The sequence below is a fragment of the Alligator sinensis genome, unplaced genomic scaffold (assembly GCF_000455745.1).
Source record: "Alligator sinensis unplaced genomic scaffold, ASM45574v1 scaffold442_1, whole genome shotgun sequence".
Classification (NCBI taxonomy): domain Eukaryota; kingdom Metazoa; phylum Chordata; order Crocodylia; family Alligatoridae; genus Alligator; species Alligator sinensis.
The window spans coordinates 1,854,798-1,874,924 of NW_005841829.1; the positions used below are offsets into that span (position 1 = coordinate 1,854,798).

At 41.7% G+C, this 20,127-nt stretch overlaps 1 protein-coding gene across 3 annotated transcripts in view; it reads left to right on the forward strand.

Moving 5' to 3' along the window:
• The window catches only part of TRAF6 (TNF receptor associated factor 6), a 30,883-nt gene extending 10,777 nt beyond the window's left edge, over positions 1–20,106 (forward strand). For 2 of the 3 annotated variants that reach the window (XM_025197369.1, XM_006014642.3), the window contains 6 exons: positions 4,979–5,303; positions 12,803–12,953; positions 14,107–14,265; positions 15,652–15,723; positions 17,196–17,273; positions 18,764–20,106. In XM_025197369.1, coding sequence (XP_025053154.1) covers positions 5,008–5,303; positions 12,803–12,953; positions 14,107–14,265; positions 15,652–15,723; positions 17,196–17,273; positions 18,764–19,645 — 1,638 coding nt within the window. In that variant the 5' untranslated portion in view covers positions 4,979–5,007 and the 3' untranslated portion in view covers positions 19,646–20,106. Of the gene's footprint in view, positions 1–4,978; positions 5,304–6,490; positions 6,673–12,802; positions 12,954–14,106; positions 14,266–15,651; positions 15,724–17,195; positions 17,274–18,763 lie in introns of those variants that run through there. The other variant, XM_025197825.1, reaches the window with a different exon arrangement.
• The last annotated feature ends 21 nt before the right edge of the window (positions 20,107–20,127 follow it).

Here is a 20,127-nt window from a genome sequence, read left to right on the forward strand (position 1 = left end):
TGGGGGCTGCAGCCAGGCTGGGGGCCTGGAGCTGAGCAGAGAGGCAAGCAGGGGGCTGGAGCTAAGTGCGGGCCGAGCGGGAGGCTGGAGCCAAGCAGGGAGGCGAGTGGGGGGGCTGCATCCGGCTGCGGGGCAAGCGGGGAGAGATGGAGCCATGCAGGGGTGTGGCTGGCAGACCCACCCCACCCGAGCTGCCCCCCCCATGATCCCCTGCATCCTCAGTAGTCCCCCATCCTCCAGCTCCCCCCACTCCCTACTTACCTGGCACAGAGCCCAGGTCCTGGTTGCTGCAGGAAAGGGCCAACCACAGAGATGCTCTGGCAGGCTACCAGAGCATCTCTGTGGAGGACCAAGCCCCTGGTTGCCTCAGGGCATGGTCCAGGACCGTGCTCTGCCTCGCTTTTTTCTGCCGCGTTTTTGAGGACTTTAAGACGCTGCAAGATGCACATGCGTGCTTGTGTGAATGTGCACATTCTGCCCATCAGCAAATCGATGTTTAGAACTCAATGACTCTCAATGGCAGGTTGTCATGACACCCTAGAGTGATGTGAAATCCTTACAGGGGTGCCACAGGTTGCCACACAGTGTTAACACTGTTAGATATGTTAACTCACAAAATAAATCCAGAGATTTTAAACAGGAATCCATAGTATCAAAAACTTCCTGACCTGTTGGGGGGGTCTGAGTTCTTTGCAACATAAGAGCTGCTCCATTTTTTTTTTTTAAACAAAGCAGTGAAGACTAAAAGCTGGCATTTTCTGAGGAGTGCCTCAATTCTAAAAAGGTTGAGAACAACTGTTCTAGCTTCTTGAAAGGGCTGATCAGGAAGCATCATTAAATTTAATGTTTAGGTTTGTTCCAGTTCGGGTACTTCTACATGAACAAGGGATCAAGCTACTGTTTGGGGTTTTTTACATGCAGATTTAATTTTCAGTGTTTGGTTAATTGAGTAACATGCATTATGAACTGCTTAATTTGGCATTGTCTTTGTAGCTAAGCTGCCAGGCATAAATGTTCTAAAAGGCATAACTCTTCCACACTACGAAAGATTGCAGAGATTCTGGTGGCTCTCATGTAGAGAGATGACTGAATAAATGTTCTTGGGAGAGTAACTTATCTTATTTTTAGCCTCCATGCTCATGTCATTATGAATAAGCACATTCCTTTGAACCTTTGCCATAAGCAGTAATGCTGGGGCAAAGGAATTAAATGATTGTCAAATTATTCATAATGCCAAACTCTAGTTTGAAGTCTTACTTAGCCGGGAGAAGAAGCGATATAACTCAAAGTAATTGAAGAAAAAATGGTGTGGTTTTCAATGTTTCTGGTTTTCCTAAATTTTGACTAGTGTGTGAACTCCTAGTGAAGTGTAGAGATGAACAAATTAAACTGGGTATTCGGTTGAAAGTATCTTTCATTTTCAAATGCATCCCTTTTTCCTGGCCTGTGGCTTATTTTAAGTTTACTTTTTGTGAGGAAATTTTCCAGGAACACAACATAGTGGTGCTTCTGGACTTGGATGCAGTACTTTTCCCAGGAAGATCATAAATTCCAGTTAGTTTATTTGATTATCTCCTCAGCTGGTCCAAGACAGAAGCCCGCACCCTACAGTGCAACAGAATAGGTGTTTGCTCACTAGGTACTTAGGTGTGCAGGAGTAGAGGCACAGCTGCTATTCCTTCGAAGGAGAAAACAAATGCAAAGATGGACTTTATATATAAATAAATAAGTAAAGGACTAAAAAATAGGGACTCAATTTAAAAAAGAGTGAATTATTCTAAAATACAATGCAGTGATCTGATATGGGTTTTGGCTATTGTGTAACAGTTCTTCTAGACTTCAAGGCTCAGAAAGCTCTCCTATATCTGCCTTTTTTTAACGTGTCTAAACTTTCCAATTTTATAAAATGAAGATAAATGTACTTGCCTCACTTTTGTAAGCTTCTTGGAGATGTGCAGGTGGAAAGCTCCAGATAAAAGGGGGCTGTTAGCAGGTTGTAAAAGTATGGGATTTTTGTACTACGATGGAACAATGACTGGTTGCTCTGACTCACCCATTACAATTAATATCTGGTGGTGGTTTTTTGTTTCCATGAACTAAATGGTGCACAACTATTCTGGTTATAGGAACAATTCAAGATGGAACAGAATAAATTTTCTGTTTGTGCAGCACTTAGAGCTGTAAAGTACTGTAAATATCAAACTATTAAGATTATATAGCAAGATGTGACCCTTTATTTAGTTGGATAGTAATTGCAATATCTTGCTGAAGTACTGCTAAACAAGGGTTTAAAAAAAAACAAACAGAAGATGGAGACCTTCCTTTAACTGTTACTTCTCTCTGGAATATGTGCGCTCATCAAACCTGACTTCTGTTTGTCTGTGCTGGCTTGTTCCTGTTTTCTCTTGTGTGGTCATGTTGGGTGCTTCTTGGGGCTTGTGCCTTCACTCCTCTGGGAGTAGGATCGCGTAATTCTGTCATTCCTAGACTGGGCCCAGGGTTGCAATGCCTCCAGCTTGGTTTGCCCTCTGTAGTTATTCCCCTTAAGGAGCTTCTTACCAGTGGATTAGTGAGAACCAGGGTAGATTTGATTTAAATCAAATTGATTTAAATCACTGGCCAGGAAGCCTCAATTTTATCCTTGTTTTCCACAAAAAATGCATTCTTGCTTTTGATATCCTTTATTCGTTTAGCTTCTTGAAACTTTGCACTTTTAGAGAGAGGTAAGGGCTTGATTCTGTGTACACAGACTTGTAGAGAGACAATAGGGCTGATGGGCGGGTAATCAGGTCTGTTATCTCTGATCTCCATATACTGCTATTAACAAGGATGTTATCTCTGGAGACGACAAATTCTCCCTGCGCCTGAAGAAACATGTTTGTGTCCAAAAGCATGCAAAGAAGAATTTTTCCAACTATTTAGTTAGTCTAATAAAAGATATCACGTCTACCCAAAGAACTTGTTGGATCTGGTGCTGGCCATAGGCGACGACCTCGTATGGGGGCTGCGGGTGCTCGACCACCTGGGCGACAGCGATCATCACCTGCTGGAATTCACCATCCAGCGCAAGGTGGCAAAAGCCTGCAGCAAGGCAGGCTTTTGCCAAATAATTTTTTCTCCATCTGCCTATGGTAACCCATCAGGATTATATCCAGTCTAAGATTAAGTGACCCCAACAGGGTCATTACAGGTATTCCAGTCTAATAGATTTCATCATTAGATTTTATTTTATTTATTAGTTGTTTTTTAGTTTTAGGCCAAATATGACCATTTTATCCCATTATTATAGGCAGTGTCATCTGTTCTGCCTACAGTTAAGGTCGACTAAAATGTACTTCTGTGACAATATACTCAGTACATGGCTCCAGATTACTTCAGTTGCATATTGGAGTGCTCAGTACTTCTGCAAATCTGTTCCCATACCTCGTGCTGTACGCCCAGAAAATGAGGAACATGGGTAGTAACAGCCAGTGAATGTTTGGTTGAAGTGACTCATGGGACAGCTCTGGCAAAGGCAGGGATATAATCTGATTAATCAAGGTAGCATTCAGTTTTCTTAAAACCCTGGCTCATTTAGCACTCATTTGCCAGCTTCTGCAATAAATAATACGTGTGGGTCTATAGGCAAATTTACTGCCCAACTCTGATTAAACTGCAGATTTCTATCTTATGTTCTGAATGAGGTGGGGGAGCTGTAGCCAAATGGTATGAAGCCATGACATTTAATCCTCCATATCTATAATGCTTGTGGGTATGGATACCATTTTAAGGTTACACGCAATCTTGAGTCTGCTATTCCCTAATGGTAAGTGCTCAATTTTACAACATTTACATAGTCACACTCCTTAGTGACTCCATACTTAAGTATATTTTGTATTGGAAGCAAACCACAAATGGTTCCAAATAACCTCAGTATAAATACAGGCAGCAAAATTGGTCTTTGATATCATAAAGGACATCAGTAATGGAACAAAACTATTTTTAGACTTGTCAAATTATTGCTAAAAGGAATAGAGGGCTTTGAAGAAAGGTGTAAACTATGAATATTCCAATTGCTGTTGAATCATTTTGGATAACTAGACTTTACCGGCTTTGTTGCTATGTGAGTTCCGCATGTTTGAGAGCGGTGTTTAAGAAATTGACTTTATTAGAAAATTCTCCTCTTTGCAGAGAGAAATAATTCTCATTTCCTGGTTTAATATTGTTTTTCCAGCTACATCAGAAGGTGCTACAGGAGATCAGGAAAGAATTTTGGAGTACTATTAGTATGTAGCTAGCTTTTCTAGCTTGTACTGCAGAAATGGGGCCCTTATCTCATATTTTATAGAGTCTAACTAAATTGAAAGTCCTGTTGCCAATATGAGAAAATCTTATCAGCATCGTAATGTTTAACTCACATTTTGCAGCTCAGTATCTACTTTCTTCAAGTTATTTGTATTACATTTTATTTGGAGGCATATGCCCAAAATTCTCTTATCAAATAAATTGAAACCTAAACCATGAGTCTTGCTTTACTAAAAATGTCAGGTGTGACGCATGGTGGCAGAGGAAATGTAAAGCAAGGGATTGATTGTAAGAAAACGTTTTGGAAAGCATTTTTTCATTTGAACATACTGAAATACTTTAGAAATATATAGTATGAAAACAAAAAAGGGGCATTCTTAATAGGCACAGCCAATGGGGAAAATAGCTTTTAACTAGAATTGGAGATGGATCCAACATCATGAGGGGTGCATTTGGTTTTTGGTGTAGGACAACCCACCTTGCTGTTCCCTCAGAGGCTGCATGATGATGATGATGATGATGAGGGATGGGAAAAAGAGCAATGAAAGGCTAGAGTTCATAAACTAAAAAAAAAAAATCTGTGAAAAATCTTACAGATCATGTGCCATGATGTTTGTGTTAGGGTGGGATTGATGTCCTGTTGGAAAGCAGAATCCTAAAATATTTAATTTAACACTTACTTTCTGCCTTGCAGAGCGCCTCCTTGGCACTGAGCTGGTTACTATGAGCTTGCTACAAAGTGATAACAGCTGTGGAGCCAGAGAACTGGAGAGTGGCTGCTGTGCAGCCATGGCCAGCGCATGCAGCGCTGGAGCAAAAGAAGACAGTGCAAGTGTCAGCAGTGGGACTGGAAATGCACCAAATTCCTTCACGGAAGAGACCCAGGGATATGATGTAGAGTTCGATCCGCCCCTGGAAAGTAAATACGAGTGTCCTATCTGTTTGATGGCTCTTCGGGAAGCAGTGCAGACACCATGCGGACACCGCTTTTGCAAAGGCTGCATTGTCAAATCAATAAGGTAAAGGAGTGCTAATGGGAATTGAATCTACAAAGAAAGTACATTTACCAATTTGAGTACAGCTGCTTAGGGGCAACATAAACACAACGCAACTTGTGAAGGCACATTACATGTTTGTGTTGATGCTACATAATGGATTATGACCCGTGAGAATGGTTTGAAAGATACTGGCAGTCCTTGGACTTAAGGCACAATTGGTTCCTGAAAACCGTGTCTTAAGTCGAAACGTTGTAACTCGGAACATATGTTCTCATAAGAAACAACATTATAAATGGGGCACTGCTTCCTGAACCAAGGCCCGATACCCTATTTTCACCAAAAATACCCCAGAATTTTGTACTCGATCAATTATAGATGAGTAATATAGCTACATTAATGTATTTATATTGTAAACAGCAATCATATTGATTTGGAAGGACTTCTTTGAGGTGACTTTGCTGGACTTTTTGAAGGGTTCTTGGCTGGAGTCTTCTCAGGAGTCTTGGCTGCCGGTGTTTCTGGGGTCTTGTCTGGTTTCTTAAAGAAAGTGTCCAAGCAAGTTTGGACAGATGTTCTCCAGGGAGATGAGTGACACAGCAAACTTGTATTGCATTGCATCAGATCAAGCGTTGTAAAATTGAAACTAGCTTTGTAAAGTTGAAACAGTGTCGATTTATAAATGTTAGAAGTTGAGGACTGCCTTTACTGTATCATATGCAGAGCAGGTATGTTTAGGTTGCTCCCTAAAACCACCTTTGCTTATAAATGCCAAACTTCAGCTGTTCAGGCCAAGTACATGCCCCAAAATGAGCATATATCTTTTCTTTTTCCTTCGATAATTTTAGCATAAATAGCAGCTTCTTTTTCAGAACAAAGTTAGTGGAAAATAAGTTGTCAATCCATAGGTTAAATACAAATCTTTGGATTCTCTTGTTGAGATGGTCTAGTGCCTTCCTGCTTAATACTCTAATATTTTCAAGGTGTTTGTCTCTGTGTTAAAGACAGCAAAGGTTTGAAATTTGCCTAAAAGATGGATAAACATAAAGGCCTCTGTAAGTCTCTCTCTGGATGTACACTGCAGAGATTTGTTCACCAGTTAAATTCTCCAGAGATTCTATCTGTGCTGATTGTGCTCCAGGCCAAGGCTATGCAGGCCATTCACTGCAGTGGTTCTGGGTACCTGGAGACTACTATTATGCTTGTTACAGGAACAGCAGGTTTCCAGTGCTCCCCCTAATGATGTCCAAGCAGCAGGGAGTAAGCAAGGAGGCTGGTCTGAGGAGAGTTACAGGGGATTACACTGATCCAGAGAGCTGGTAGAGGCTCTACCTGAAGAATCTGAGAGAGTGCAGAGGAACAGATGGGCTTGGCTAGGAAGAATGATGATCAGGTAAGGGAGGCAGGAGGTTATCCAACTACTAGACCACCATTCTTTTGGAACCTAGAATCAGCCTGTCAAACTTGTGATATCGCCCTGTAGCTCAGGAGCAAATTGTCTTCCTTTTATTTGTTAGAATCATAGAAAATTAGGGCTGTAAGGGACCTAAGGAGGTCATCTAGTCCAACTCTCTGCTCAAAGCAGGACCATCCCCAGCTTTGTCCAGCTGGGTCTTAAAAACCTCCAAGGATAGAGGTTCCACAACCTCTCTGGGTAACCTGTTTCCGTGTTTTACTACCCATGTAGTAAGAACGCTTTTTTTCCTAATATCTAGCCTAAACTTTCCTTGCTACAGCTTGAGACTATTGCTCATTGTTCTGCCATTTGCCCCCACTAAGAATAATCCAGTTTACTGTTTCTTAACCCCGGGGGTTACAACCCAAAAGTGGGTTGCAAGAATATATGAAAGGGTCGCAAACAAACTTTAACAATGGATCAACACACTTTTAAAAAATGGATTCTGCTTTAAAGGAGAAAACCAGAAACCGTGGCTTTTCCCTTGCAGGCTGGAAGAACTGCAGTCTGCCAGGGGCTGCTTGGAGGCATGCCCCACACACCCACCCCCCAACCTCACACACCTGGGAGGCCAGGGGTGGGAGGCAGCAGGTCGGGAGTGAGAGGCACTGGGTGGGGACTGATGATCAATGTTTACAAATGAGTCTCAGTACAAACAAGGTTTAGAACTGCTGATCTAGCTTGTTGTTCCCTTCAAATAGAATTCTGCCATTTGGGCTTTAATCCAAAGGTTCCAACCCTGCTGACCCAGGTGGGACTCAATATGGTGCCACGTGATGAAACCAATTTGTCTTAATCTACTTTACAAAAAAATCAGCCTTGGAAATGGCATTCATAAAAGCGATATGGGTCACAGAGCTGTTCATTTGAAAATAGAGAAACACCAGAACTGAGTTTGATGCAACCTTCCTTTATGTACAATGTAATAGTTGTGAAAAAGTGTACACATGCCATTTTCCCACAGGAACCTGTTTCACTTGCAGCAAATGCTGGATAGTGCTTAGTTAATAATAAGCCTCTATCCTGTATTTTATGTCATCCTTATTGTTCAATGTGTTGCCCACAAAATCTCTTTATTGCACATCATACGAACTCTTCTCTCAATACAAAATTTTATTCTCCATGGTTTTTCTATGGCTGCCACTACTAATGTATAATGTACTACTACATTTATCTTCACAGTGCCCTTTTGAGTTGCATTAAATGAGGCAAGGGCCTGCAGAAATAAAAATATGAACATATAATATATAAGTGCTAGAATCAAATTAAGGTTGTACAGATAAAAAGAAAATACCAGAACTGAGGTTAAGTGCTTGACTTCCCAACCTTAACTTGCTCTCTTATGTAACTTCAAATATGTGCTTCTTCCTGTGTAATCTAACATGGGAGGAACTATCTTAGTCTATAAAACCAGGCTTTAGCATTTGTATAGTAAGTCTGTGTAATATTAGTTGGATACATAGGAAACCAAGCCCCCTCGATATATTCCTACCAGACTTGCTTTATGTACTGACACCAGTACCTAGCCTCTGCTCACACTAACTTTGGGATTTTTATGATGAAATTTATGCAAGAAGTCAAAACTGTCTCAAGAGGACAAAATTTATTGGATCTTCCAAGCTGATGGCCTGGATGTTTGGTTATATGGAGCTTTAGAAATATCTTGGTCATCTAGCCAGTTCAAAAGAAAACTCTTTTATAAAAAAAACCCATCAGTAGGATTCTTCATCTTTCCTTGTGAGAGAATCTCCTAGTATGACCAATTTTTTTTAACTGCTGTTTGTAACAATCTGCCAGTTCATAGAGATTTCCTATGGCAGTGCTTAATGAGGAAGTAGGGGAGATGTGGTGTTCAAAACAACTACATTTTTCTGCCAGGTGGAGAAGCTTCCGTTTTAAACCCCAGAGCCTGGGAAACAGTTGCCTTTTCTTTTAACTGCAGTACAAATATTCCGATAAGTGTCACCTGTAAATGCTGTTAATAACTACAGGGGTAGGATTTGATTCACAGCTGTGGAACTTCCTACTTCTGTTCTCTTTCAGTCCAGTATTCATTATTTCAGTGACTATAAATCACTTAAAGATGTGAGAGACCATTGATCATCCCCAGGATTTTCCAAGGGCTATCAGTAACTCTATTTACTTCAATCACATAGCTGAGACAGGTTTCACATGGAGTGAGTATTAATGAAAGCAGAGAGTTTATAGTGCAAGTGTCCCACTCCTTCAGAGGAAAGTGCTGAATTCCTCACTTATTTGTGATCCATAGGTTGGAGTACACGTGGTACCTACTATTCACGGTGATGTCAATAAGAACCTCACAAGGGGGAAATGACCATTGTGTAGTAACAAAAAGTTCAGTAGACAGATGTTCAATACAATTGTCACAAGCAGTGCTTAGTGTGGAAATTCTACTCAGCTTGAAAACTTCTATATCTACCTTTCTTTTCTCTTCCTTCCTGATCTCTATTTCTTCCCTCTGCTTGTATGCATTAAAGTTGACACCAAATTGTCATCACTGAGCTTTAAAATTGATATTCCAGCAAGATTTAATAAGGAGCAAGTGAGTTCATATCTCTGAGTCACTGTTTCAAGGCACAAGTGAGTTCACACCTCTGAGTCCTGCATCCATGAGGTATCAAAAAATGTTAAAACTGAAATGTTAGGTTATATCATATAGGCTACACAGATAACATGGATAGGATCACAGTTGGCTAAGTTACTTCTTAAAAAGCTTTAGCCTTGTTGTAAGTAAAGGTAATAGCAGATGAGGTGGTGATAAGCAGTTGCAAGTTAACTGACTTTCTTAGGTGTCTGCTAGTGTTAGTTTTCAGCTTAGAGTAATTGCATTTGCTTTGTGTTGGTTAGCAAATTTTAGAAGTGAATCCCTAAACACAAATCCAATAACTAAATAAAATAAGAACCTTCCTCTAATCTTCTCTGGCCATGACATACATCAGGCTTGTAGTACATGCCAAATGTCAGAAAAATATTTTTGCTAGGTCAGCAGAAATATTATGTAGGAGGGTCTGAGTTCTGGAGTCATGCCCTTTATTGACACACCCACAAAAACTTTCTGTCCCATCTCAGTTTTGGGAGACAAGAACATTTTGGCTAATTAAAGTTGCTGTAATTTAATCTAAAGAGAGGCTATTTCTAATAGAACCAGTAGAGTTGGTTGAAAAGTGAGATTATACTGATTACTCCAAATATGGAGGTAATGCTAATAATATTAAGCAACCTGTAGAGCTGGGCAGTAGAAAAAAGTGTCTGCAAACAATTCACTTAGCTGAAAGGAAAAATGTGTCAAGCTGTTTGCCAACATTGTATCAGATGTAATGACAGTTCTCAGAAAGTATAGTCTTAGCCTGTGGCCAGAGGTAATTTCCAAGCACTTTAAAAGGGAGCATTATGATGCAGCTATTACACTTGCATGCTCCTAGAGGGGTACTAGTAAGCTACTGTATTTACTGAAATCCAGGATGAGGTTTTTTCCCCCATTCACCACAGAGGAAAAAAAACCTGTCTTGGATTCAAGTACAGGTGGGAGCAAGAGAGCTGTAGCAGCTCCAGCTCTGGCCCCAACTCAGGATTGGAGTCAAAACTGCAACTGTTGCCTCTGTCCATGCCACCTGTCCACCAGCCTCTGCCCCATGCTGCCTTCCCACCCCGCTACGACTTGCACTTCCCCTCTGCCTTCTTCCCTAGCAATAATACTCAAACTTTTGAGAAGCTTATCTTAAACCTATTCAGGAATCTGAATATTTAATGCACACGATGCCTTCAAACAGTCTGAGAAGGGAGTGAATGCTTTTTGCCAGATTTCTTAAACTTACTTAAATTTTTTAGAACACTTTTGGAGTAACTGTTTCAAGCAGTAGCTTTTTACAATCCAAATAGTCTAGTTCTCTTACTTTGCCTTCTTCCTTTATGCTTGTTGCATCCTTCCCAACCTACATACTCTGAGCATTTAAGATATAATGTACTTGATGACTTTGATTAAACAACAGCCTTGTTATTACACTTCTCAGACAAGCTGCCCAAAGTGCTGTAGCATTGTGGGTCAGTTTTCTTAGTGGTTAGGTGGTATTGTGGCTTTCCTTTCCACATCTGAATTTAGGTCACTAGTGAAGCTAGTTGAATATTCCAAGAATACTTCCTAATGGATTTTTGCTCATGTTATGTGTAGAGACCTACCGAATTTGGGGTAGCTGCCTCCCAGTTTCGTGGTCTGAGCACAGTGCCAGTTGGTATTTTTGCAGCAGAGTGTGGCGGGCTCTCCCACGCCTTTTACTGGACCAGGAGCCCCGAATGTCCCAGCCCTCTGGGGAGGGGCAGGACTTTTGGTGCCCCTTGGCCAGAGGCATGCTCCTCCATGAAAATTCCCCCCACCCCCCAAGCTTCAGGACACCAGGGCTTCCTGCCATTTTCTGTTTATAGCTCTCCCCGTTCCTCTGCTCCTGGCCCCCCCACACACTGGCCTTTTTTTGCAGTCCCTGTGCTTTTTCTCAGGGGACCCTACTGATTTCAAGGTTTCTGCAAAAACGCAATTTCAGTAGGTCCCTAGGCATGTGTACCATCCGAGGTGATATAACTTATCTTGTTGGGCAGTCACTTCTCAGAAAATCCACCAGACTTGAAAAACAAGAAGTTCATACTAGTAGAGGAGTGTGTAAACTGAATTATGCAGGAAACTTGTATAGTATCTTCCCACTGTGAGCTTTTTTCTTTTTTTCCTTAACATCCATGTTACATTCTTACTATGGTTTTTAAACATAATATACATTCTTGTAAATGCTTAGCATTTAGCTAGTACTTGATTAAACAGTCATGTCTGGCTAAAATAGGTGCATGTGTATTTATCCCCATTCTACAGTTGAGATAGACCCCACTCCTCTGATTAATTTAAAAGTTAAAGATGTACATAGTGCTGCCTAGCATTAACTAACAGTAGGTTAAGTGTTAGCACAGTATAGCTTTTTACATCTGGAAACAGTCTGCTCACTTCTGAAGGCCCTTCCCCACAAGTTGCCCATAAACTTTATTATAAACAGAGCATAGGCGGTGCATGACATTGCTATACCTGGTCTAACTGCTTTTTGCGTAGGAGGTCTATTCAGTATTACAAGACTGCTCACTGTGTTGAGGAAGGTGTAAGATCTGAAATAGTATACCACTGCTTTGTTTTTTCTGCTTGTTAAGGAGTGAGAGAGCCTTTTGGCAAGCCACCTCCTAAAAGCAAAACTCTCAAACGGAAGTTCATCTCTTTCAAGTCTCAACTCTGCCCTACTTCCCCTAACAATAGTTGAGCTGCTGATCAGTGATTTCCTTATTCAGCAAGGAACAAAACTTTCATCTCCTTTCCAACCCCCTAGGTCATTAGTTCTCAACCTTTTTAGACTTGAGGCATCCCTTGTTAGATTTGAGGCACTCCTCAGAAGTGCCTGCTCATTGTTTTCACTCATTTTTGGCTACAGAAAAATAATACAACATTTCTTCTGTTGCAAACAACTTGGACCACAACAGATCAGAATGCTTTTAACACTATAGACTCCTATTTGAAGTCTCGGGATTTATCTTGTGAATTTTGTGTGCATGCCTGACATTACATGGCACCCTTGGGAGGATCTAAAGGTACCCCAAGGTTCTTCAGCACCCTTGGTAAGAACCACTGCAGTAGGTCTCTGCTAGCAAGAATGTGAGAACTAACACAATGGTATGGCCTTTGATCTTTGAACCACACATTCTCCTTGTCTTTAACCCAGTCATGTGCGACTGCGTGTGTTGTTATAGTATCAGTATTTTTAGTAGTATTACAGTTCAGAAGCTTTGATCACAATTGGCTATTTAACTATGTTACTTATACACATGTTTAGTTTATTCTTTGCTTACTCTTGGCTATTTAACTATATTACTTGTAGACATGTGCTTAATTTATTCTTTAAATATGACAATAGCTTCTCTCTGGCGTGTAAGAGGATTTTAAAATAAGGGCAAGAGAAGAATTATGAAATCTGCTATTCTTTCACTTTATACAAAAATACCCTTTGTCCCCCTCTTATGGTAGAGATGCAGGTCACAAATGTCCAGTAGACAATGAAATTCTACTTGAAAATCAACTTTTCCCTGACAACTTTGCCAAGAGGGAAATCCTCTCGCTAACAGTGAGATGTCCCAACAAAGGGTGCCGTTTGAAGATGGAGCTGAGACATATAGAGGTAGGAATAATTTTATAAATGCAAATAAAGTGGTTTCTATTTCTAAAAGTTTCTTAAAATCCCTAAATGACTTCAGTTAAGCAATTTTCATCTTACTGATTTGTTGTTCAGATCCATTGCTGATTTTTTTTTCAAGTCTGCTACTGTTTCTTTGAAAGTGGTTGATCTAAGTTAAGTAACCCAAGAGTGTTTGGCATAGTTTATAGGCAATATTTTTTGTATCACAAATAATACTAATCTCTTAAGCACCCTGGTTGCAGTGTAGACTGTCTCTTGTAAGAGATGATTTTGATCAATTTTTATCATGTATATGGCAGTTTTCTATGTACAGGGTGCATCTACGCGTGTAGTTAATATGACGAAATAAACTCCGGCACAGTTCACACTGGAGTCTGCTGCTCCTGGGTGCAGTATTTACATGTACACTCAGGACTGCAGCATGTTGAGCAAGGTCGGAACAGCCCCAGTTGGCGGAGAGGAGTCACTCGCCTGCCAATGCAGGACTTGCTCCAATCCGACTTAAGCTGCGGAGGGACTGCTTGGGGCCAGTGAAGCACCCTTGTGCCCCAGCCAACCCCATCAACATCTACACATGCATTGCAGTGCACTAAACAACGCCGCCGTAAGATTGTTCTTGTGTTGACAGATACTAACATATGGCACCGTTGTTTAGTTTACTGTTCCCTAACAGGGATTCACTGTAGATGCTGAGACTACTGTGGAGCTAATTAATCAGCTGCTCAGTAAATGTCTTGTATAGATGCACCCTCAGCATCCAAAATATCTGCTAGCAGCAGTTTACAACAGCTAGAATAATGGATGATTTTTTAAAATAATTCTTGAAGTTTGATAAACAGTGGCTTAAGTAGTAATTATTTTATTGATCATATAAGTACAGTATTGAAACACTGTTTAGTCTTTTCAAACCCTAACTCTATTACAGTTCCCCCCCTGCCCCCCCCGGCTGTCATTAAAGTCAGTGGTGCCCTGCTCAGGTGTATGTGTCTGTGTAGACCAATCACTGTGGGCTGGCTGGGCAACAAAGAAAGGCCTAAAAAAGTGCTTGTCTATTATTTTCAAGGCTAATGAGAATGTGGTACCTGAATTTTTCATTTTGCTTTTAATACTATGTCCTCTTATTGCTGTTGTACAGGAGCATCAGTTACAGTGCAACTTTTCATGTGTGGAATGCCCACAGTGCCTGGGCTTCTTCCAGAAGAATCAGATGAAAGAGCACATGACACAGGAATGTCCACGGCGGCAAGTCTGCTGTCCCAACTGTGCCACATCTATGGCTTATGAAGATAAAGAGGTGAGGACAGAATCAGTAAAGGCTGTTTTTTAGTTTGCTTCAGAAAGAAAGCAATTTCTTCTGCACTGCTCACCATACCAATGTTGTGAGCTCCCGATTGTCTTTGGGCATTTGTACACATCATGTTTTTTGCAGTGCAGTGGCGTGACTTTGCACAAACAGGTTTTCCAGTCACTTTAAAAGTATTTCTGGTGCATTAAACTGAAACTCCTTGGGCATCGTTTAGTTTGGTTTGCTGCGAATCAAAGCGTTGTGTATCAAAGACATGTAATGAGCCTCTTTGTCCACCAGGTGGCACTGTGGCTTTTTAGTAGTTCACCCCTTTAAATTACTGCCACTTTTTTTTTTTCCCTTGTGCTGTGTGTCAGCTCCCTGCTCCCACAGCTTCATGGCAGGGCACAGGGTGAGGGGCCCCAGGCCAGGGAGGCAGCACAGGACCATCCTACTCTCCTGCAGTGCCAGCCAGGAACCGGGCTTAATTTGTTTGAAAATCTGCTATGTGCAAACATTGATACGATGCTGCAAAATAAACAAGTTTAAATTTTATAAACCTATTTAAATTAATATGGATTAAACCCCATAATGAGTACAGGCGCTCTTCAAGAGCAGGTTAAAGAGTAGCCTTCTTTTGAAAAGGGTCATACTTGTCTCACCATTCTTGGGGACTTTACAGTGCATAGATAGGTAAAAGTGTTTGCCTAAAAAGAAACCATTAACTTTAAAAAAAAATTATTATTTTTTTTGCTTTACTAGGAGTTGCAACAATGTCACTATCCTACAGCAACCTTTTTAAAAAGATCTGAAATAACCAAAGGGCAAAAATCCTGATAGATATGGACTCACTCTGTCTGCTCAAAATAAGCATGGTGCTGAGGGAGCTGTTCACCCATCTATAGATTTCTTCTTAGAGTAAGAGACTAGAAATAGTTCTGTGTTATGTTCCTAGCTCTAAATCTAATGTTGGTGATCTTGGACACATTACTTTACCATTTTGGGGATCCAGTTTCCTTACTTGTAAATGGGCCTGGCATATTAGCCTTTTTGAAAAGACAGATTTGAATGGAAGTTGCTATGTAAATGAATGTTATCACTTTTGTGGTGTTTGTCGAGCAATAAGACTTTTTTTTACTAATTTAAAAACTAATTCTGATACAAGAGCAGAATAAACACCTGAAAGTGTGGATACTTGTCTGTTCAGGGAGAAGAAAATGAGGAAGGAAATCTGTTCAGTACCTTCCTATTTCCTGATTTAAAACTAGCTTAAGACTTAAAAAACAATCAAGAATTGGTCATCTAGAGTACAGTTAGTCAGCAATAAAAGATTCTTTTTAACTTTCTCTAACTAATTGGTTCTTATCTTCTTTCTCACCTCTTCAACAACTGAAGCACCACGAACAGCACTGTCCACTGGCAAATGTGTTTTGTGAATATTGTAATACTATGCTTATTAGACAACAGGTAAGAGGCTATCTTTCTCCATATGTCCATATTGGCTTGGGAAGCAGTCCAGATGTGAAATACCTTAATCTCAAATAGAGGTAATGGCAAGAAACAGCCTATTAATTGGAAATGATTTAAGATTTTTACTTTCCCATTTAAATTTCTGACGTATTATAGGTCAGATTGTTTGTGCACGTATGTGTAACACCACTTTTGTTTGAAATTCAAGGAAAATGTAAATGTTGTGTTTTGGCAGCAAATTATGCTATTCAGAAATTCTTCCTCCTGGCAAGGCTAGTGAGTGTATTAACATTCAGGCCTGGCATTAATGACAACAGAGTGGAGTTAAACAGGAATCCATGTAGATCTTCATTTATCTACTGTTTATGATTGAACGTGGAAGGACCAGTTTCTTCAAGGCAATAATAAGTCCTGCTGTCGTGTGCATATTTGGCATTTGTACACATGCACGCACCGCAGTGGCGAGTGCTTTGAAAAAGCACCTGGTGCTGTGGTGCCCGCAGTTATACAAGTAGCCACCTGTATGTCACCACTGAGAAAATGGTGGCAGTGCGCTTTTGAACTAAAATATATCAGAAGCACTTTCATTCAAAAGCACACCGTCCCCACTTTCTGCACGCTGGCGTGCATTTCACCTTTTATACAACTGTACGCACCACAGCACAGTGCACATCAGCTTGCGTGTGGAACAGACTCGATTAATCCCTGCACAAAAATATGTTTATAAATGCTCATTGTGTAGAAAATGTTCGTTGATGTCACTGTCATTGAAAATCTTCTGTCAGACCTTCTTGGTCAGCAGTTCATGCAAACAGTGACTAAGATGCAAGCTGGTGTATGATGATGATTACCCTGTACTGTTGAAATCTCTTAAAGGATAGCCACCTATTTAGGTTTTGATTCATGTTATCATTTCCAAGAGTGATCCACCAGTTGTCAGAAAGCTATGAGAGGGGCAAATACAATCCTGGGCATAACCTGGAAGAATTTGGCTTGCTTAGCCTTTTAGAACAGAGATTGAGAGAGGAAATGTTTGCTCTGTAAATGCATCAGGGATGAATACAAGAGAGGAAGAGTAAGTATTTAAGCTAAGGAACAATGCTGGCATAAAAACATGTCTGTTAACTGACTGGGAATAAATTTAGGTTTGGAGTTATGAGGAATGAGATTTTCGAAGTCTTTCCATAAAAGGACTGGAGCAAAAAAAACTAGATAATTTGAAGGTGGAACTTTATCAGTTTATGAAAAGGGTTATAAAGTTATGATGATCTAGCCTGAAACTGGATTCATTGACCCAGGAGATGCCTCTTAGTCACATGTCCCTAAGTCAATACTTAGCTGACATGTGGGTACTTCCACATGTCAGCTAAGGTAATCATATCTTTTCTGATATTAGAAAACTTTCATTTGAAGAAAATATAAGAATTTTAATGTAAGGTATTTAAACTCAACTCTGACTTTGTTTTTAGATGCCTAATCATTATGATAATGACTGTCCTACAGCCCCAGTCCCGTGTACTTACAGTGCCTTTGGATGTCCTGAAAAGGTAGGTCTGTTCTTGTTCCGCAGATGCAAGGAGCACCACAGTTACCATTTTACCTGATGCTAGGTACTGTTGATCTTGGCTTGATTTTGAGTGGCATTGTGGAAAGGACCAAGTGGTGGCCTGACTTTGCTCCTGTAGAAATCAGTAAGGGTAGGGTAAGAACATTGACAGAAGGTTTTTGAGTGCTAAATTTTGGTGAATGATTTTTTTCTCACCTATGTTGATTCACAAGTATATTTTGTACTTAAATGCCAACAGTGTTCTGTAGCCTTGTCCCCTATTCTTTTAAACAAGGGCTGTACAGTTAGGTGTATCCGAATATATAGCTCCTGAAATTTAGGGAAAAGAGAAATTTAATGATGTGACTCGCATCTCCATGATTCCCAAATTATTTTATTTCATTTTTGTGAAAATACTAAGTTGCTGAAATATTCCCATGTTCTGTGGTTGCCTTGCCTCCTTTTAATCATGTAATTTTTCTCTTCATCTTGCTGCTCCCTAGCTTTTTTGAGCATCTTCATATTTGGGTTTCCCATTACAGTAGTGCCATGTAGGGACTGTAGTGCTGCAGTATAAGAAAACATTAAACCTATTTGTCTGAAGGAGAAGGACTCACCAGCACACTTACAGGCTGGGGAGGACCTTCTCAGCAGCACAGCAGCGGAAAGGGTTTTCTGAGTCTTTGTTGACACCAAGATGAACATGAGTCGTCAATGTGACAAAGCAATCAGTAAAGCTAACCACACTTTATCATGCATTAGCAGGTGCATGACAAACAGGTCCAGGGAGGTGATCCTTCCCCTCTATGCAGCACTGGTCAGGCCACAGTTGGAGTACTGCGTCCAGTTTTGGGCGCCGCACTTCAAGAGGGATGTGGACAACCTCGACGGTTCAGAGGTTGTATGGTTAGGGGCCTGCAGGCAAAGCCCTATGAGGAGAGATTGAGGGCCCTAGATCTCTTCAGCCTCCACAAGAGAAGGCTGAGAGGTGATCTTGTGGCCACCTACAAATTCATCAGGGGGGGCAGCAAGAAATAGGAGATGCTCTGTTTACCAAGGTACCCCTTGGAGTAACTAGGAACACTGGCCACAAACTGATGGAGAGCAGATTTAGGTTAGACATCAGGAAGAACTTCTTTATGGTTAGGGTTGCCAGGATCTGGAATAAGCTTCCAAGGGAGGTGGTGCTCTCCCCTACCTTGGGGGTCTTTAAGAGGAGGCTAGACATGCACCTGGCTGGGGTCATCTAACCCCAGCGTTCTTTCCTGCCCAGGGTGCAGGGGGCCAAACTCAGTGATCTACTGAGATCCCTTGCACCCCAAACATCTTATGAATTCTGCAACTTGTCTTCAATTTCGTCGTATCTGATAGTACTGACCACATTCCTAATATGTACGGCCTTTTTTTTTTAGCCACATATTTGCGACTCAGTTGCATGAAATGTTGCTAATTCTTGTTATGTTCATAACGTCACATCTCTTTAAACTCTAGATGCAGAGAAATGAATTGGCACGCCACATGCAGGAATTTACTCAGGTTCACATGAGAATGATGGCTCAGACTCTCCGAAGTATCAGTATGACTGCCACAGTTCCTGTATCCTTCTCCAATGGCCCATCCTTTGAGCCAGCCCTTTTCTCCCACCCTTCATCTTCTCCATATGAGTGCAACCCGGAAGTAGAGAACTTCAAGGAGACCATTCAGCAGTTGGAAGGTCGCTTGGTAAGACAAGATCACCAAATCAGAGAGCTGATTGCTAAAATGGAAACTCAGAGTATTAACATGGTTGAGCTCAAACGTACTATCCGAAACCTAGAGGGGAAAATTGCTGAAATGGAGGCACAGCAATGTAATGGCATTTATATCTGGAAGATTGAGAATTTCTCTTCACTTCTGAAAGCCCAAGAAGAAGAAAGGCCTGTTGTGACACACAGCCCTGGCTTCTACACTGGAAAACCTGGCTACAAACTGTGTTTGCGTCTGCATATCCAGTTACCAAATGCTCAGCGTTGTGCAAACTTTATATCCCTTTTTGTCCATACTATGCAAGGGGAATACGACAGCTATCTGCCTTGGCCATTCCAGGGCACCATACGGCTTTCTATTCTGGATCAATCAGAAGGACCTGAAAGGCTGAATCATGAAGAAGTAATGGAAGCCAAACCTGAGCTGCTAGCCTTCCAGAGACCAACAATCCACCGCAACCCAAAGGGTTTTGGTTACGTGACTTTCATGCACCTGCAAGCTCTGAAACAAAGAACCTTTGTAAAAGATGATACCCTTCTTGTGCGCTGTGAAGTTGTAACTCGATTAGATTTTAACAGTCTCCGGAGGGAGGGATTTCAGCCTCGTAGTACTGATGGTGTGGTGTAGTCTGTACCTTAACCAAAAGAGTTCTGCTTCCTTTCCACAACAGACTATAGCAGGCTTGTCCAACATACGGTCCGTGGGCTACCATGTAGCCCGCCAAGCCATTTTATCTGGCCCAAGGCAGGCAGCGGTAGCCCGCAGTGCCACAGCGAGGCGGGCAGCGACGGCCAGTGGCGAGGCGGGCAGGGGAGGGGAGCTGCTTACCCCCACAGGGCCTGGGGGAGCAGCCCCGCACGGGAGGCCAAGCAGCGGCCACTGCTGGCTCGTGCTTGCCTCCCCACGCGCCTGCTTCAGGCCAGCCCCGCTGCCCTGCCCTGCCTCAGCAAGGCGGCGCCTCCTCCCCTGGCCAGTCTCCCCCTGGGAGCTGCAGCCCTCTGGGCCCGGCCGCCCACGCGCGAGGCCCTGAGGGGGCTGCTTCTCACTTGCTGCTGAGCACAGGAGGAGCCCAGCCGGGTCTTCACGGGGCACCACACAACCGAGGAGGG